Genomic DNA, 17,781 nt, shown 5'->3' with positions numbered 1-17,781 from the left:
TAGGTCAATTATATCTCAAAAAAAAGCTGGGAAAAAATAAATGATTTAAAAAAAGCAGTGATTTATTTTGACAACTTTCTTATTATTTTTCTTGCCCCATCAGAAAACAGGTTATTTTATTTAGCAGTATTAATTAAAGCAGTTAGTTGGGAAATTTTCATTTGTCAGGCTTGGATTTGGAGAGTTTATAGGTAGATAAATAGGTATTATATATATGTGTATTTTAAAGATAAGTAATTAAAGCTTTTTAAAATTTATTTTATTTATTTTAATTTTTGGCTGCGTCAGGTCTTTGTTCCTGTGCGCGAGATTTCTCTAGTTGCGGCGAGCGGGGGCTACTCTTTGTGGTGGAGCACAGGCTCTAGGCGCGTGGGCTTCAGTAGTTGTGGCGCATGGGCTCGGTAGTTGTGGTTTGCAGGCTCTAGAGCACAAACTCAGTAGTTGTGGTGCACGGGCTTAGTTGCTCCGCGGCATGTGGGATCTTACCGGACCAAGGATCGAGCCCGTGTCTGTCCCCTGTGCTGGCAGGTGGATTCTTAACCACTCTGCCACCAGGGAAATCCCTAATTAAATTTAAAGTTAAGTGCTGGGACTTCCCTGGTGGTTCAGTGGCTGAGACTCTGCGCTCCCAATGCAGGGGGCCCGGGTTCAATCCCTGGTCAGGGAATTAGATCCCACATGCCGCAATTAAGAGTTCGCATACTGCAACTAAAAATCCCACATGCTGCAACTATGGATCCCGCATGGATCAGCTAAAGATCCTGCATGCCGCAATGAAGATCCTGTGTGCCTCAACTAAGACCCGACGCAGCCGAATAAATAAATAAATATTAAAAAAAAAAACCCACCAGAATTAAATGCTTACTCAATTTATTGAATGCTTGTGTTAAGCGCTCTGTCAGGTACTTAATAGCTTCTGATACCAACCTTGTGAGGTAAGTACACGTATTATTGTCATTTTCCGGATTAGTATATTTGGGATTAAAGAATCCCACAGTCAACCATATCTAATATTGGAGCTAGGACTTGAATTCAGAACTTGGCATGGTTCCAAAGCTGCCATTCTTAATAGCTTTGCTCTGCTGCCTGCTCTCTGTAAACAATACATTAAAAAGATAAAGATGGAACTTTTAGGTCACAGTTACTTGATTTTCATTTCCTCTTCCAATTCATACAAAGTTAGAAAAAGAACAAGTGAGCCAGCTTATCAACTACCAAATGTTCTTTAAATTTGAAGTAAGGACAAAGGGGCACATTCTTTGTGTATTGGCAGAGAAAGCTGCTACTTTTAAAAAATCTGCACTATCAGTTTAAAAGTATAACTTACACATTTGTGAAAAATTTCAAACTAGTGCCAAGAAAAGTTATGGGTCTTCCTGAATAGTTGATAAGGTGTTTGTTTGTTTGTTTGTTTCAAAGACATTGTTTTGGCTACTGTGACACTCAGCTTTGAACTTGTGTGATCCACCTTTGGGCAGATTCTCTTTCCATGCCTTCATTTTTAAAATTTTATCATTCTTCCCTTCACCTGGCTTTTAAAAAAAAAGGTAAAATTTAGGTATTTTTGTTAGCTATCTCAACAGTATTTTGGAAATGGGGTGGAGAGGGTATAAAGTTTTAAGTATAAAAATAAACACACTTGCAGATCATTTCAAATCTTAACCTTTCAAATGTATTTTGTTTCTTCTCGAGAGATCACTTGGTGTTTACTGATAAAATTACCAGCTTTATTGCAGCAGAAAGAAATTAAAATTTTAGTATCTTAAAATGTTAAGCACGGCCTGCTATGAAAACTTAAAAGCCTTGACTTTTAAAAATCAATCTTGATCAAAGGTTTGTTTTAGGGATTTCTAATTTTCTTTCCGAATGGTCTCTTTGGCTCTGTTTCTCTTGTCTGCTGAGGTGGGTGTATATGTTAAATATGTGTTGCCATATTAATATAAATTGTGATACTTTGTATTCTTTTATTAAGTATTTGTAAAATGGAACCTCGGACGAAACACCAACCTAATTTATTCCCTTTGAAAATACCTATTAAGTCTATAGAGATAAGCTCTTAGAGACGTACATTAAAATATTCGTCTGTGTTAATAGGCAAGGAATAAGGAAATTCTAGGAGTTACAGGTCCTAGTGTAGTCTCTGGCAAACTGATCTTATCCAGAATGTTCTGTCCACTTCTGGGACATTGCCTGGACAAACTAGAGAATATCTTGAGAATGGTGCTGCTGAGGAATATTTTGGAAATCATGTTACAGGTAAAGCACAGGACAAACTGGGGATGCTTGGTTTGGAGAAGAGAATTACGGAGCACGATGCATTGAAAGGGCTCTTTTGTAGAAGAAGGCTCTTTTAGGAGGCAGCAGTGGCTGAGACAGATTTGTTTGTTTGTTTTTAATATTTATTTATTTGGTTGCACCGGGGCTTAGTTGCTCCAGGTGGGCTCCTTAGGTGCGATATGCAGGCTTCTTAGTTGTGGCATGCGAACTCTTGGTTTCGGCATGCATGTGGGATCTATTTCCCTGACCAGGGATCAAACCCAGGCCCCCTGCATTGGGAGCGTGGAGGCTTAACCACTGTGCCACCAGGGAAGTCCCTTGAATTTTCTAATTTATCTAAGATTGTAAGTTTTAAGATTGAAGTGGAGAAATGTTTGTTGAAAATAACAAAATAATAACACAAAAAAGAAATAAGACATAAATGGAATAAAAGAAACAAGATCAGTGTTATGGGTCCCCACCCCCCCCACCTCCCACAGACTGAACAGTCTGACCTGAACCTTAATTTGAAGCAGAAACACGTTGAAAATTTAGAATATTTTAGAAATCAACATAATCAGAAATATTGAGAATCTCAATTTTTTTGTTAGAGTGATGATGGCCTGTGTGAAAGTGTTTTAATTTATTTTGTTTATCTACTTTTGGCTGCCTTGGGTCTTCGTTGCTGCACGTGGGCTTTCTCTAGTTGTGGCGAGCCAGGGCTACTCTTCATTGCGGTGCATGGGCTTCTCCTTGCGGTGCCTTCTCTTGTTGCGGAGCACGGGCTCTAGGTGCGCGGGCTTCAGTAGTTGTGGCATGTGGGCTCAGTAGTTGTGGCTTGGGGGCTCTAGAGTGCAGGCCCTGTACTTGTGGCACATGGGCTTAGTTGCTCCGCAGCATGTGGGATCTTCCTGGACCAGGGCTCAAACCTGTGCCCCCCTGCATTGGCAGGTGGATTCTTAACAACTGCGCCACCAAAGGTCCCTGAAAGTGTTTTAGAGTTCTCTTTGAGTCACTGTAAAATTTCTTTTTATTGTTTTGCTGTTCAGCATTAATGGCAAGGATCAATAAATTAAAAGCAAAAGTGTGGTCAAATAAAAACACTTACATGGAATTAATTATGGGCTTATTTTGAGGTAGAACGGATCAGTACAGTAAGGACACAGATAAACCTAATCCCTGAAATGGATCTCCAATAAGAAACACAAGAAGATTTTAAAGAATGGCTGGAGTCTGTTTTCAGAGACATAAAAGAAGGCATTGCTTCTATTAAACAGTACCTGACAGGATAAAAGATAAAAAGATGAAACAGCAACAGGCCAATTAAGTTCAGCTTTGAACTTAAAGGAGAATTAAAATCAAATCAGGGAAACAAAAGATGAAGTCAAAAAAAAGTTCAGAATTGAAGAATTAAGGAAATTGAAAAAATGGGAAAGAAAATGGGACAGACTCTGGTAGCTATTATTTTTGTGTACTGGCACACTTTATCAACCCTTTTCTCCTGATAACAGACAGTGTCCTGCTTTGCCTTTTAACTGCTTACCTTCCTATTCCACGTGGTTCTGGCTAGACTGCCAATCACAGTGTATCCCAGGTAATCTTGTTCTGACTAGCCACGCGGGCTTGGGATAGGCTCGTGACACAAATCTCCAGAACTTTTGTGCAAAAAATAGGAAGATATGATAGTCCGCTGCCTCTAGGATCACAGTGTAGGTGTGTGGTAAGCATAAAGATGCATGTGGCCATCATTGTCTTAGGAAAGAAACTCATCTGCTCAAGAAGTGAGGCCTGCAGGGAGGGAATAGAGAGAACTCTAATGATATCTCTTGTGTTCCTTGATCTAGCTGTGTATAGAATCAGTGCAGTGTTTAGGCTGAATAGTTAAATAAAACAATAAAAATTCCTTTGTTCACTTGTGGTGGTTTGAATTGGGTTATTTGTAACCTTGCAGTGTAAGATAGTTCTGGCTAATTCATAAATTGTTCTTGAAAATAGAAAACTATTATAAGTAAGGTGTGGTTCCCAGAGTTGGTGCGACTAATAAGAATGTTCTAGAATTATAAAACAAAACTTTTGTAAAAATACCAAAAAGTTGATAAGATAGGAATTTTCAAGAGCTATTATGAGAAGCTAATATTAAAAGGAAAATGGGGGAATTCCCTGGCGGTCCTGTGGTTAGGACGCCTCACTTCCGCTGTAGGGGGCATGGGTCTGACCAGGAACTGAGATCATGCAAGTCCTGTGGCGCAGGCAAAATTAAAAAAAAAAAGGAAAATGGGAACTAACAGAAGTGCGAATCTCTTTTGCCCTAAGGGCATCTGCCAATTTCACCATATGAACTTGAGTTTTGAAAACCATGTGAGATGAGAGGCTGAAATCAAAGCCCAGAATCTGCACAAAATTCAGGGGACAGATAGACCCTTCCCCTCAGTAAGTTGAGACCTCAAATTGGTTAAGGCTGATTAAGAAATAAGCCAGCTTGCATCCCTATTTGTGGTCTGGGTTAACATCTCTGGGTGATCCAAGGAACCTGAAGCTTTGGATTTTGGTGATCCCAGGCAGGTCTTGTTCCCAGATAACATGTCTCATATTTAAAACTGTTTTGATGTAAAACGACCAGCATACAGTAAAAGACAGTCAGGCATACATGGGAACGAGAACTGTGAGTATGAGCTAGAACTATGAGAAACATCAGAAATACACGTGCAAAGACTTGATATTTTTGAATTATCATAGACTGTAAAACAACTACCCGTACTATGTTAAAAGAAATATGTTGAGCTTGAAAATCTAGGAAACTTTAAATGTGACATGGCAACAAATAGAAATTGTATAAATGAAAATTATAAACAAAATAAAAAACTTGATGGGTGGTTTTAACAACAGAATAAGTACAAGTGAAGAAGGAATTAGTGAAATGGAAGACAAGTCAGAAGAAAGATAAGTCAGGGAGGAAAAATGAGAAAAATTCAGAAGAGGGTAAGAGATTTAAGGATTAGCATACATTTAGTCTGCATCTCTGTGTAGGATGGGACATAGACAATGGGACAGAGACAAATACCTGAAGAGATAATAGCTGAGAATTTGCCACTACTGAAAGATGACAGTCCTTAGCCCAATGAATGATAAATGTACTGAATAAAAGGAAATCTACACTACACACACACTCTACAGAGTGAAACTGTAGAAAACCAAAGACAAAGAAAACATCTTAAAAACAGCAGGGGTGAGGATTGGGATTACCTTTAAAAGAGATTCTAGATGACTTCTGAATAGCAACAATGGAAGCCAAAATATAATGAAGCCAAAAGATAATGAAATAACCTCAGTGTGCTGACAGGAAGTACTTGTCAACCCAGATTCTTATCCTAGTTGAAAGTATCTTTCAAGATTAGCAGACAATAAGTTTGCCATGAGAAAGAAACTGTAAAGGATTAACTTTAGGCAGAAGGAAAATCTGAGATGCAAGAAAGAATTTCATAAATATGTATGTGGTTAAATCAAAATGAAAATTAAATTGTTCAAAACAAATAATGTTGCATTAAGAATACAGAATTAAAATACACATACACAAAAGCTGAATAGTTAAGGAGCTGTATCCACAAAATAATTATCAGAATTCTGACAGTTTATGCAATGTGTAGTCATCATCAGAGGTCAGTTTAGTAATGGGCATAGGACCCTAAGTAGGTGAGTCACTCAGGAAGAAATACAGATGATAAAACTATGAAAAGTGTTTCTTTAGTAAGCAAAGAAATTCAGCTGTTTTAGTAATAATGAGGTATTCATAGTGATTAGGTCATAGTTCTCCAATATGTTGGTGAGACTGATGAATTTAGTGTTTTTAAACATTTCTGGTAGCAATGGAAAAATTTTAGCATTATGTATTAAGAGGCATAAAGATTTTCATGCTATATTTCAGTATTAAATTTTTAAAATACAGAAATAAAAAGGCAAAAGCCAATTTTATGAAGATGTTGAGAGAAATTGTATGATTCCATTTCGATGGGCTATTATGCAGCTATTTAAATAACTTGTTCTGTAAGAATATGTAACATGACAGGTAGATGATGCTAGGTGATCATTAAGGCAAGGTCACTGTACTCATAGTGGGTTAGGCTCTTTGTAATTTTACTAATTTATTCTGAAAATCTGCGTCCCAGATGTCTTGTGTATGCATATTAACTTTACTATATCATAAAACTGTACTTCTTTGTTCCTTTTCTGTGTTCTTTTTCTCAGGCAGGCTACATTGGTACTCTGTTCTATGGGGATACTCTTGTAGCAATAATCCTTGGAGATTGGGACTTCCCTGGTGGCGCAGTGTTAGGAATCTGCCTGCCAGTGTGGGGGGACACGGGTTCGAGCCCATGTGGTCCGGTTGGATCCCATATGCCGCGGAGCAACTGGGCCCGTGTGCCACACTACTTGAGCCTGCGCTCTGGAGCCCGCGTGCCACAACTACTGAAGCCCGCGTGCTTAGAGCCCGTTCTCCTTCGCAACAAGAGAAGCCACCGCAATGAGAAGGCTGCACACTGCAACGAAGAGTAGCCCCCGCTCGCAGTAACTAGAGAAAGCCCACGCGCAACAACGAAGACCCAACGCAGCCAAATAAATAAATTAATTAAAAAAAAATCCTTGGAGATTGGCAGTTAAGAATGCTCACACAGAGTTGGGATTGGCCTTTGTATCCTGGCTCATGTTCCCTTAAGTTTCTTTTGCATTGATTAGTTCATTCTTTTGCTATAGCTACTACCGTGGTGGCTCAAGAGGTCATGAGAATTTAAAAGTTTACTCAACATAGTTTAATTTCTATAGCAGTATAGTTTTTGTGATAATGGAAAAGTTCTATATCTGTGATTCTTCACTACAAAAGTCACTAACTACATGTGGCTGCTAAACACTTGAACTGTGGCTAAAACTACTGAGGAACTGAATTTTTAATTTTACTTAATCTCGATTAATTTAAATTTAAATAGCTACCTGTGGTTATTGGTTACCATATTGGATAGCACGTCTCTAGAGGGATACCTTCCAGGTGTTTCCTTGACTGCTGATTTTCTGCCTTGGATTATTGCCTCCTTCCTTACAAAGAGAGATCACCATTTCTCCCCACACCACCCCTCCTTTATCAAGACAGCATCAGAGATAAGACAATGGGGAATAAATACATTGTGGTACAAATCCCAGAAGTCATTTTCTTGTCTAACATTGGGCTATCTTTTTTTTTTTTTTTTAGTTAGTTTCCTGTAGTGTGTGTGTGTGTGTGTGTGTGTGTGTAATATTTATTTATTTGTTCATTTTAATTTTTTTGGCTGCAGTAGATCTTAGTTGCGGCACGCGGGATCTTTGTTGCAGCATGTGGGGTCTTTCTTTTTTTATATATACTGTGGCATGCGGACTCTTAGTTGTGGCATGTGGACTCTTAGTTGCGGCATGCATGCGGGATCTAGTTCCCTGAACAGGGATCGAACCCGGGCTCCCTGCATTGGGAGTGCGGAGTCTTACCCACTGGACCGCGAGGGAAGTCCCTGGGCTCACCTTCTGAATTGTCTCAGTTCAGTTTTTCTTCCTTCTCCGTGTTTAAAAAGATTAAAAGGGATCTACCATTTTTATATTTACTGTTTTATGGAGGACATGATCATTTTGGTCATTTTCCTTTTTGTTCCAAAGAACTAACTGTCCCATTTTAGGTACTTTAAATTTTTGTTTCATGGTCACTTTATTTTATTTTATTTTATTTTATTTTTTGGCTGTGCCGCGTGGCGTGCGGGATCTTAGTTCCCCGACCAGGGATTGAACCCGGACCCTCGGCAGTGAAAGCGTGGAGTCCTAACCACTGGACCGGCAGGGAGTTCCCCATGATCGATCTATCTGTCTGTCTTTCTTTTCTTTTCTTTTCCTTCTTTTCTTTCTTTCTACCTACCTACCCATCTATCTATCTATCGCTGCATCGGGTCTCAGTTGTGGCACGTGGGATTTTCATTGAGGCAGGTGGGATCTTTCGTTGAGGTGTGTGTGGGCTCTCCGTTGTGGCACACGGGCTCTAGTTGAGGTCCGCGAGCTCAGTAGTTGTGGCACGCGGGCTTAGTTGCCCCACAGCGCGTGGGATCTTAGTTCTCCAACGAGGTTTCGAACCTGCGTCCCCTGCACTGGAAGGCTAATTCTTTACCAGTGGACCACCAGGGAAGTCCCCACATGGTCTTTTTAATTGGGAGACTTATGAGTTTTGGCAGGATAGATATATCATATCCTGGTGATATTTGTTGTTCATTTCTAGTGACGCACACACACACCCCCGGTGATATTTGCTGTTCATTTCTAGTGACACGCATGCGCACACACACACACACCCTGTTTAAATTAAATCAGAAAAAGAGTGCATGGTTCCTGCCCTAGTGGCTTATGAGATGCTATCTCCTTCACAAGTCTTTTTTTCTAGGCTCCCTAGATACTTCCATTTTGCTTTTCTTCTCTTACTCTTTCTCCCTCACAGGGTGGTTGTAAATATTAAAAAGATGACTAACAGGGGGCTTCCCTGGTGGCGCAGTGGTTGAGAGTCCACCTGCCGATGCAGGGGACATGGTTCGCGCCCCGGTCCGGGAAGATCACACATGCTGCGGAGCGGCTGGGCCCGTGAGCCACGGCCGCTGAGCCTGCGCGTCCGGAGCCTGTGCTCCGCAACGGGAGAGGCCACAGCAGTGAGAGGCCCGCGTACCGCAAAAAAAAAAAAAAAAAAAAAAAAAATGACTAACAAAACATGATAGGTATATTTAAGTGTTTATTTCTTTTTTCTTTATCTTGCTCTTATTTTAAATTGAGTCATTTTATAGGGTCAGAGGTGAAAGGAACCTTCATGGTAAGTGACTGATTTAGAGTCTCCGTTCATAGGGGAGGAGCCTGAGGGCCGCTGCCCACTGGAGTCCCAGAGCAGGTTGGTGGGCTGGGGAACCACAACCTGGCTTTCCTGGCTCCTGCTTCTGTGAGGACCAGCCCATCATGCCTCATGCTCTGTAACCTTGCGTCACCAGCCTGACCTCGTGTGTCCTCTGGTGTTCATTGTTAATGCCACTGTGTGATGGCAGTTTCTTTCTGGCAAAGGGAACAGGAGAGGATGCAGTCATCGGGTTAAGGGTGCAGGGAATGTTCCATGAACAGTGTTGACTAAGGACTATCCAGGGAAATGACCTCTTGGGACAAGCAAAGAACAGTTCAGTGAATTTCTGTTGTAATCCAGATACAGCCGTTTCTAGGAAGCAGAAAGCCCCAAACGAAATGCATCCTTCCCCATCCAGCCTGATGGGACTCAGTCCCCTCCAGCGTTCTTACCATCAAAAAGTACTAAGATGCTCTTGAAAAGTTCTGGTAATGAAATAGGACCTCTCCTCGCCTGTGGCATCCCCACGGGCTGTTGGTATGGTGTCCCTCCCATTTCTTATCACACGCTGAATGTGATTGACATCATAGCAGATCTGCGGCAATTGAGGGTGAGAAGTGGAAACAGCAGTAGGCAGGAAGTTGCCCTAGTGTTAGGTTCTGCCTCTGATAGTGGCTATATGACCTTGACAAATCATTGCACTTGTAAAAGGAGAACACATCTTTTTCTCCTGCTGGAGAATTACAGGGAAAGTGAGATTATTAAGATATATTATGAACTTTCAGAAATAATGATAGTATATTCTAAGTGAAGGTTATTATGGAAAAATAGTATGCCTTGTTGTCCATTTTGACTGAGCCACATTTGTATAAGTTTACTTAAAACTTATTTATCCAAGAGAAAAGGATATGACCTAGGCTGTTATGGAAAATAACTTCCATCTTCTAACCATTCTCTTGCTTGATACTGCCTTTTCTGTTTTGGGAAACAAAATTCTTTTTGTTAACAGATATGGAGATGTGTCAATTTTTTTAATATAAAATTTTATTTCCTAAGTATGTATACTTCATTAGTTTTTGATGCCCAAATCTAGCCTAGCAGTTAATTCACATGCTAACAGATGGTGGAGCTAGATCACAGTTTGTTTGTTTGTTTATTTATTTATTTATTGCTGTGCTGGGTCTTCGTTTCTGCACGAGGGCTTTCTCTAGTTGTGGCAAGCGGGGGCCATTCTTCATCGCGGTACGCGGGTCTCTTACTATCGCGGCCTCTCTTGTTGCGGAGCACAGGCTCCAGACGCGCAGGCTCAGTTCTGGCTCACGGGCCTAGTTGCTCGGCGGGCCTAGTTGCTCCGCGTCATGTGGGATCTTCCCAGACCGGGGCTCGAACCCGTGTCCCCTGCATTGGCAGGCAGATTCTCAACCACTGCGCCACCAGGGAAGCTCCACAATTTTTAATAATAGGGAAATCATCCTCTTTTTTTTTTAATTGAAATTTAGTTGATTTACAATACTATGTTAATTTCAGGTGTACAACATAGTGATTCAGTATTTTTATAGCTTGTACTCCATTTAAAGTTATTATAAAATATTGACAATATTCTCCTGCGCTGTACAATATATCCTTGTAGCTTATTTATTTAATATAGTAGTTGGTACCTTATAATCCCTTATCCGTATCTTGCCCCTCCTCCCTTCCCTGATGATCTTTAATAATAGGGAAAAGATTTACATTCATTTTTAGCCAAAACGATTTTTCATGCTAACAGCTCAGCATGTTCTCTAATATTGGGCCTTCGGTTAAGGAACACCCAGGTGTCTTTAGTAAATTAACTTATATACACAGATTTATTTTTAGAATTTCTATTTATGCTTCCAGTCATGAATTTTTTAGTCATCCTTTCATATTAGTTTCATTTGATTATTTGGTCTCTTGCTAACACCTAGAATTAACCAAATTGAAAAGGGGTACTTTTTAATAGGCATCTAATTTGCATGCTATTTATAGAAAGACCTTTTAGTATTAGAATTTTTAAAATTTGCTTTAGGTTTTGGCTTCTTAGAATGTCTATGGGATGTATTTTCGCCTTTTAATTTTTAAATTTTGATGAAATATATATGACAGAAAATTTACCATTTTAACCATTTTAAAATGTACAGTTCCCCTGGCATTGAGTACACTCACATTGTGGGGTTTTTTAAATTCTATTAAAAAAATTTACATCTTTATTGGAGTATAATTGCTTTACAATGATGTGTTAGTTTCTGCTGTATAACGAAGTGAATCAGCCATATGCATACATATATCCCCATGTCCCCTCCCTCTTAAGCCTCCCTCCCACCCTCCCTGTCCCACCCCTCTAGGTCATGAAAAGCACTGAGCTGATCTCCCTGTGCTATGCGGCTGCTTCCCACTAGCTAGCTGTTTTACATTTGGTAGTGTATATACATCAATGCTACTCTCACTTCACCCCAGCTTCCCCCCCACCCCTTGTCGCAAGTCCATTCTCTACGTTGTATGCGTTAGCGTACGGTATTTGTTTTTCTCTTTCTGACTTCACTCTGTATGACAGACTCTAGGTCCATCCACCTCACTACAAGTAACTCAATTTTGTTTCTTTTTATGGCTGAGTAATATTTCATTGTATATATGTGCCACATCTTCTTTATCCATTCATCTGTCAGTGGACGTTTAGGTTGTTTCCATGTCCTGGCCACCATAAATCGTGCTGCAGTGAACATTGTGGTACATGTCTCTTTTTGACATTCACATTGTTGTGTGACCATCATCACTATCTAGCTCCAGAACTTTTTTGTCATCCCAAACTAAAACTCTGTATGCGTTAAATAATAATAAATTGTCATTGCTCCCTCCTTCTAGACGCTGGCAACGATCATTCTACTTTCTGTCTCTATGAATTTGATTATTATAGGTAATCTCATGTGAGTGGATCACACAACATTTATCCATTTGTTTCTAGATTATCTCACTTAGAATAATATTTTTAAGGTTCATCTATATTGTAGTATGTATCAGAACTTCATTCCTTTTTAAGGCTGAATTACATTCCATTGTATGGATAATATATTTTGTTTATTCATCTGACAGTGGACACTTTGGTTTCCACCTTTTGGCTGCTATGAATAATGCTGCTGTGAACATGAGTGTACAAATATCTGTTCAAGTCCCTGCTTTCAGTTCTCTTGAGTATATACCCAGAAGTGGAATTGCTGCATCATGGTAATTCTGTTTAGTTTTTTAGAGAACTACCAAACTGTTTTCCACAGTGGATGTACCGTTTTATACTCCTAAGAGCAATGCACAGGGGTTCTCATTTCTCCACATCCTTGCCAGCACTTACTATTGAATGGTTTATGTGTGTTTTTGTTTTTGTTTTGCGGTATGCGGGCCTCTCACTGTTGTGGCCTCTCCCGTTGCGGAGCGCGCAGGCTCAGCGGCCATGGCTCACAGGCCCGGGTGCTCCGTGGCATGTGGGATCTTCCCGGACCGGGGCACGAACCCGTGTCCCCTGCGTCGGCAGGCGGACTCTCAACCACTGCACCACCAGGGAAGCCCTGTTTGTATTTTTATAGTGCTTGAAATTCAGCTGAGCCTCTTTGCTGATGCAAAAGTATCAGACAGTGTTTTCTAAAGAGAATGTATTATAAAGTAATCTTAGCTCTTATTTGTCCTGCAGCCTATTTCCTTCTTAATAAGAAAGGAGGAATTCTCTTCATCCAACCTCAGTCTACTTAGCCCACTCTTGAGTTATCATCGTGTGCATGGGAGAAAGGGGAGGTTGTGTCTATTTCCTTTGTGGAACTGTGATAAACTATCACTGGATTGTGACGTGCGTCACCTCTTCCTCATTGGGAGATTTCTTAACTGGTTCTGGGTGGCACCTAAATTTATTTTGGGAGGTGATGGTGACCTAGTTTTATGGAACTAAAACTAGACGGAAAGTTGGGGGATAGATTCTCTATCTTATAGGATAATAGGAGTTTGGGGCAAATATTGATAGATTACTTGGTTTTTAAGTCTTATTTTTTATCTTAAGCAAGAAAACTGTAAATTAGGCAATTTATGGAGGACCCTCACAGCTCTAAACATATGTTGAGCAAGACACTGAATTTCTACCATTCACTTTCCTAATACTTCTCTTTCCTAGGGATCATGGCCCAAGTAGCAATGTCTACCCTGCCCGTCGAAGATGAGGAGTCCTCGGAGAGCAGGATGGTGGTGACATTCCTTATGTCTGCTCTTGAGTCCATGGTGAGATGGCTTTGTAGTTCTATAAAGTTTTCCATAGTTGGATAAGATTGGGCTTGTGAATGAGATTGATTTGTTTTTGGAAAACATACACTGTGTCTTTTATTTTTAATAAATACATATTTTTTTTGCTTGAGTAATAGTTATGGATTTAAGCCTTTCAAATTTTATTGCATGTTTCAGAATGTTCTTACCTTATCCGAATGTGTAATTTTTTTACATTTAATTTCAATTTTTTACCTCCCAGTATCTTAGTCAATCCCTTGTTTTGCAAGCATTAACTTTGAATTTAAGTGTAATATTTGAAGTTACTCAGAATGAGTTTATATATTACAGTGTGGTGCTAGTGTCTTATTGTATCTATGTAAAGAACATTACCACAGTTTTGGGCCACAAGAGCATATTCTCTATTTTGCATCTATTCTTTATTTTATTGTGCTATGCTTCACAGTTGTCTGAATTCTGTGACCTTCTACCCAATATGTAGTGTGTTAACTCTTTATTTTTAAAAAACTTGTACACATAATTGCAAAATATTAAGTAGTATTCTTTTGCTGTACTTTTATATTACTATCATGGTAGTAATACAGTTTGCTTATTATGTTTTTCTGAATATGTATTTGAACTAATAGATTTAAGAAACATCAGACTTAAGTATTTTCTGACACAATGAAATTATATATTCTAAGCAGGAGGATGGTGTGTATTTCCTATCTTAAGCATTGACTAGTATTATATAGCATTTAACCTCACAGTTCTCAATATGCCATAGTTCGTGGAATCTTTTTTGTTTTTCCATTAGGGCATTTTTTTTCTTCTTTCTGCTATATAAGAATTAAAAAAATTATCTCCTTAAAGAAAGAAATTTTAGGGCTTCCCTGGTGGCGCAGTGGTTGAGAATCCGCCTGCTAATGCAGAGGACACGGGTTCGAGCCCTGGTCTGGGAAGATCCCACATGCAGCAGAGCAACTAGGCCCGTGAGCCACAACTACTGAGCCTGCGCATCTGGAGCCTGTGCTCTGCAACAGGAGAGGCCACGATAGTGAGAGGCCCGCGCACCGCGATGAATAGTGGCCCCCGCTTGCCACAACTAGAGAAAACCCTTGCACAGAAACGAAGACCCAACACAGCCAAAAATAAATAAATTAATTAATTAAAAAAATAATAATAAATTTTAGAATGGTTAGTGGCTATATATACTATTACTTTTTTTTTTTTAAGTATTTATTTATTTGGCTGCACCAAGTCTTAGTTTCATCATGCGAGCTCTTAGTTGCAGCATGTGGGATCTGGTTCCCCGACCAGGGATCGAACCCAGGCCCCCTGCATTGGGAGCATGGAGTCTTAACCACTGGACCACCAGGGAAGTCCCTACTATTACTTTCTTTTTTTTTTTTTTCCTACTATAACTTTCTTACTGTCACTTATTTCTTGCTTTTGGTCATAAAGTTAGCCAAAATTTGTGGCTGTAACGTTAAATAATTTAGAGATTAAATCCTATTCTGTTGATATTAAATAATTTTCTTCAATACTACTCTCTATGTAGAGTGAAATAGGGTCACATAGGACCCATTCCCTTCCTTAGAATGTCTTTATAGTTTTCTCATCTTTGGCAGAAGTAAGAGGATCCCTCCTCCTGTTCCCAGTTGTATACTGTTAAGTATAATTTATAGGTGTATAGGTCGGCTTCATCCTTCTTCCTTTGGTCCATAGATTTCTTTGATCTAATCCTTAGACAGTACATGAATCTTGCTTTACTGTTTCGTAAATACCGCCTTTGGAGACAGGGTTGTGCAACTAAGAGTGTGGATAGTGCAGCAAGAATGCACCGTCATTTATCACAAGGTAAGTAAATAATAGTCCTTACAAGTGAGCAGCCATGGTACATCTCATAGATATGTACCATATAACATATCATAGAAATGTCATGTAACAAAATTACAGTACAGCATTGTTTGCTGTGCTGGGAACGATTGTCGGCTCACCTCGGTCACAAGTTCTCTACTGTGGCTTTATTACAGTTCAAAAGATTTCTGATCGTGACAGTAGGTATAAAATTATTTATTTGAGATACTGTTTTTAAGCAATATTATTCAAGTAATTTCCATTTAAGAAATTAGAGGGTGGTAATTGTACAAATCAAAAACAAATGGAGGGGGCTTCCCTGGTGGCGCAGTGGTTAAGAATCTGCCTGCCAATGCAGGGGACACGGGTTCGAGCCCTGGTCGGGGAAGATCCCACATGCCGCAGAGCAACTAAGCCCGTGTGCCACAACTAGTGAGCCTGCGCTCTAGAGCCCACGAGCCACAACTACACTGAAGCCCGCGCGCCTAGAGCCAGTGCTCCGCAACAAGAGAAGCCACCGCAATGAGAAGCCCATGCACCGCAATGAAGAGTAGCCCCCGCTCACCACAACTAGAGAAAGCCTGCGCACAGCAGCCAAGACCCAACGCAGCCAAAAATAAATAAATAAAATAAATAGATTAAAAAAAAACAAAAACAAATGGAGGAAGCTGTAGTTTTCAACAAATGATGCTGAGAACATAGGTTCTTTGGCGGAAAAAAGTCTTTACTGTGCAAGTTAAACTCTAGATGAGTAAAAATTTTTAAAAATTGTTATATTAAGGTAAACTAAAAAACCAGAAGAAAATATATATAATTATGTATTTAATTCCATAAACAGCTTTTCTATGCCTAAAATCAGTGAGGCACTGTTATTCATCAATAGAGAAACACTTAACATAGTAGAAAAATAAGCTAAAGTTAGCCTAATTTACAAAAAACTGTCCAAGGTACAATAGTCTAATTTATTTTATTTATTTTTATTTATGGCTGTGTTGGGTCTTCGTTGCTGCACACAGGCTTTTTCTAGTCGTGGTGAGCGGGGTCTACTCTTCATTGCAGTGCGCGGGCTTCTCATTGCAGTGGCTTCTCTTGTTGCAGAGCACGGGCTCTAGGCCCATGGGCTCAGTAGTTGTGGCTCGCAGGCTCTAGAGCGCAGGCTCAGTAGTTGTGGTGCGTGGGCTTAGTTGCTCCGCGGCTTGTGGGATCTTCCCGGACCAGGGCTCGAACCTGTGTCCCCTGCACTGGCAGGTGGATTCTTAACTACTGCGCCACCAAGGAAGTCCTAAAGTACCCTTTTTAAATGGTTCTGGGAAACTTGCACAATAACATTTGCTGGGATATTGTGAGTTAGCTCTTCTAGGAGTGCAGATGGGAGTATCAACTGATAGAACCTTCTTAGAAAGCAATTGTTAGTAGGTTTTGAGAACCTTAAAAGTATGTACTTTCAGAGTCAGAGTTTTTTGACTATGTTGTTTCATGTCTCTGACTCTGTTCTGAGAAAGTCACTCAAGATACACGTAAATATTTTGTTCCCAGATTAGTATTTCATTATTATTCTTAGGAGTGATAATTAGAATCAGCAACATTTTCAATAAGGTTTGCACTAAATGAATTATTGTTTATCCATAAAATGGAATGGTATATACTCTATTAAGAGTTTAAAGAATATTTAATCTCATAGGAATACACTCAGTAAAATTATACTCATCTAAATGGGATTCCTGTTGTATACATGTGGACATACTTCTGGAGGTGGGATTATGTGATGAAAGTTGTAGTGTGGCTTCCAGACCCCACCTCCCCCATTAAGGACTGATGGCCCTAATCCCCCAGTTTCTGTGAGTGTCAGAGGCTCCCTTGCCCAGGGTCTTTCCCCTTCCTTGGGGAGGCCCATCCCAGCTCCAGAATTTCTGTGGTGCATCTGTGGCAGCTGTTGATTCCCCCTTTGCAGAATCCTGCCCCCTCACAGCGCACAGCTGTTGTTATTGGGAGTGCTCGCCAGTAAGCCTGTGTGCAAAGCTGAGTCTGTTTCTTGGGTATTTGACCTATAACAGATTACAAAGGATTCCTGCCTTTTTTCTTATAAATTGTGTGATTTCTTCTGCTTAAAATCAGGGTTGTTGGGACTTCCCTGGTCGTCCAGTGGGTAAGACTCCATGCTTCCAATGCAGGTGGCCTGGGTTCGATCCCTGGTCGGGGAACTAGATCCAGCACGCGTGCCACAACTAAGAAGCCCCACATACCGCAACTAAAAGATCCCGGATGCGCAACGAAGATCCTGCGTGCCGCGACTAAGACCCGGTGCAGCCAAAATAAATAAATATCAAAAAATAAAATAAAATCAGGGTTGTAAATTATCTATTAGAACGAGAGGTCCCTTAAAAAAAATGGGGACTCTGTTGTGTATATGATAACTTAAGGCCAAAACTAGGAACTTCACCTCATCCACATTAGGTATTAAGGCAGGTCAAGTGATAAGATTTTTTATTCATCCAGCAGAAACAGTGCTTTTTTTTTTTTTTTTTTTTTTTTTT

At 40.0% G+C, this 17,781-nt stretch overlaps 1 protein-coding gene across 2 annotated transcripts in view; it reads left to right on the top strand.

Annotated features, from left to right (window-relative positions):
* The window catches only part of GTF2I (general transcription factor IIi), a 97,557-nt gene that overhangs the window by 6,031 nt on the left and 73,745 nt on the right, over nucleotides 1-17,781 (top strand). For both annotated transcript variants that reach the window (XM_055089766.1, XM_024117586.2), the window contains exon 2: nucleotides 13,302-13,405. In XM_055089766.1, coding sequence (XP_054945741.1) covers nucleotides 13,307-13,405 — 99 coding nt within the window. In that variant the 5' untranslated portion in view covers nucleotides 13,302-13,306. The remainder of the gene's footprint in view (nucleotides 1-13,301; nucleotides 13,406-17,781) is intronic.

This window comes from Physeter macrocephalus, chromosome 14 (genome assembly GCF_002837175.3).
Source record: "Physeter macrocephalus isolate SW-GA chromosome 14, ASM283717v5, whole genome shotgun sequence".
In the NCBI taxonomy this organism is placed as follows: Eukaryota; Metazoa; Chordata; class Mammalia; order Artiodactyla; family Physeteridae; genus Physeter; species Physeter macrocephalus.
Note: the sequence above shows the minus strand (reverse complement) of the source record. Positions and strands in the feature narration are given on the sequence as shown.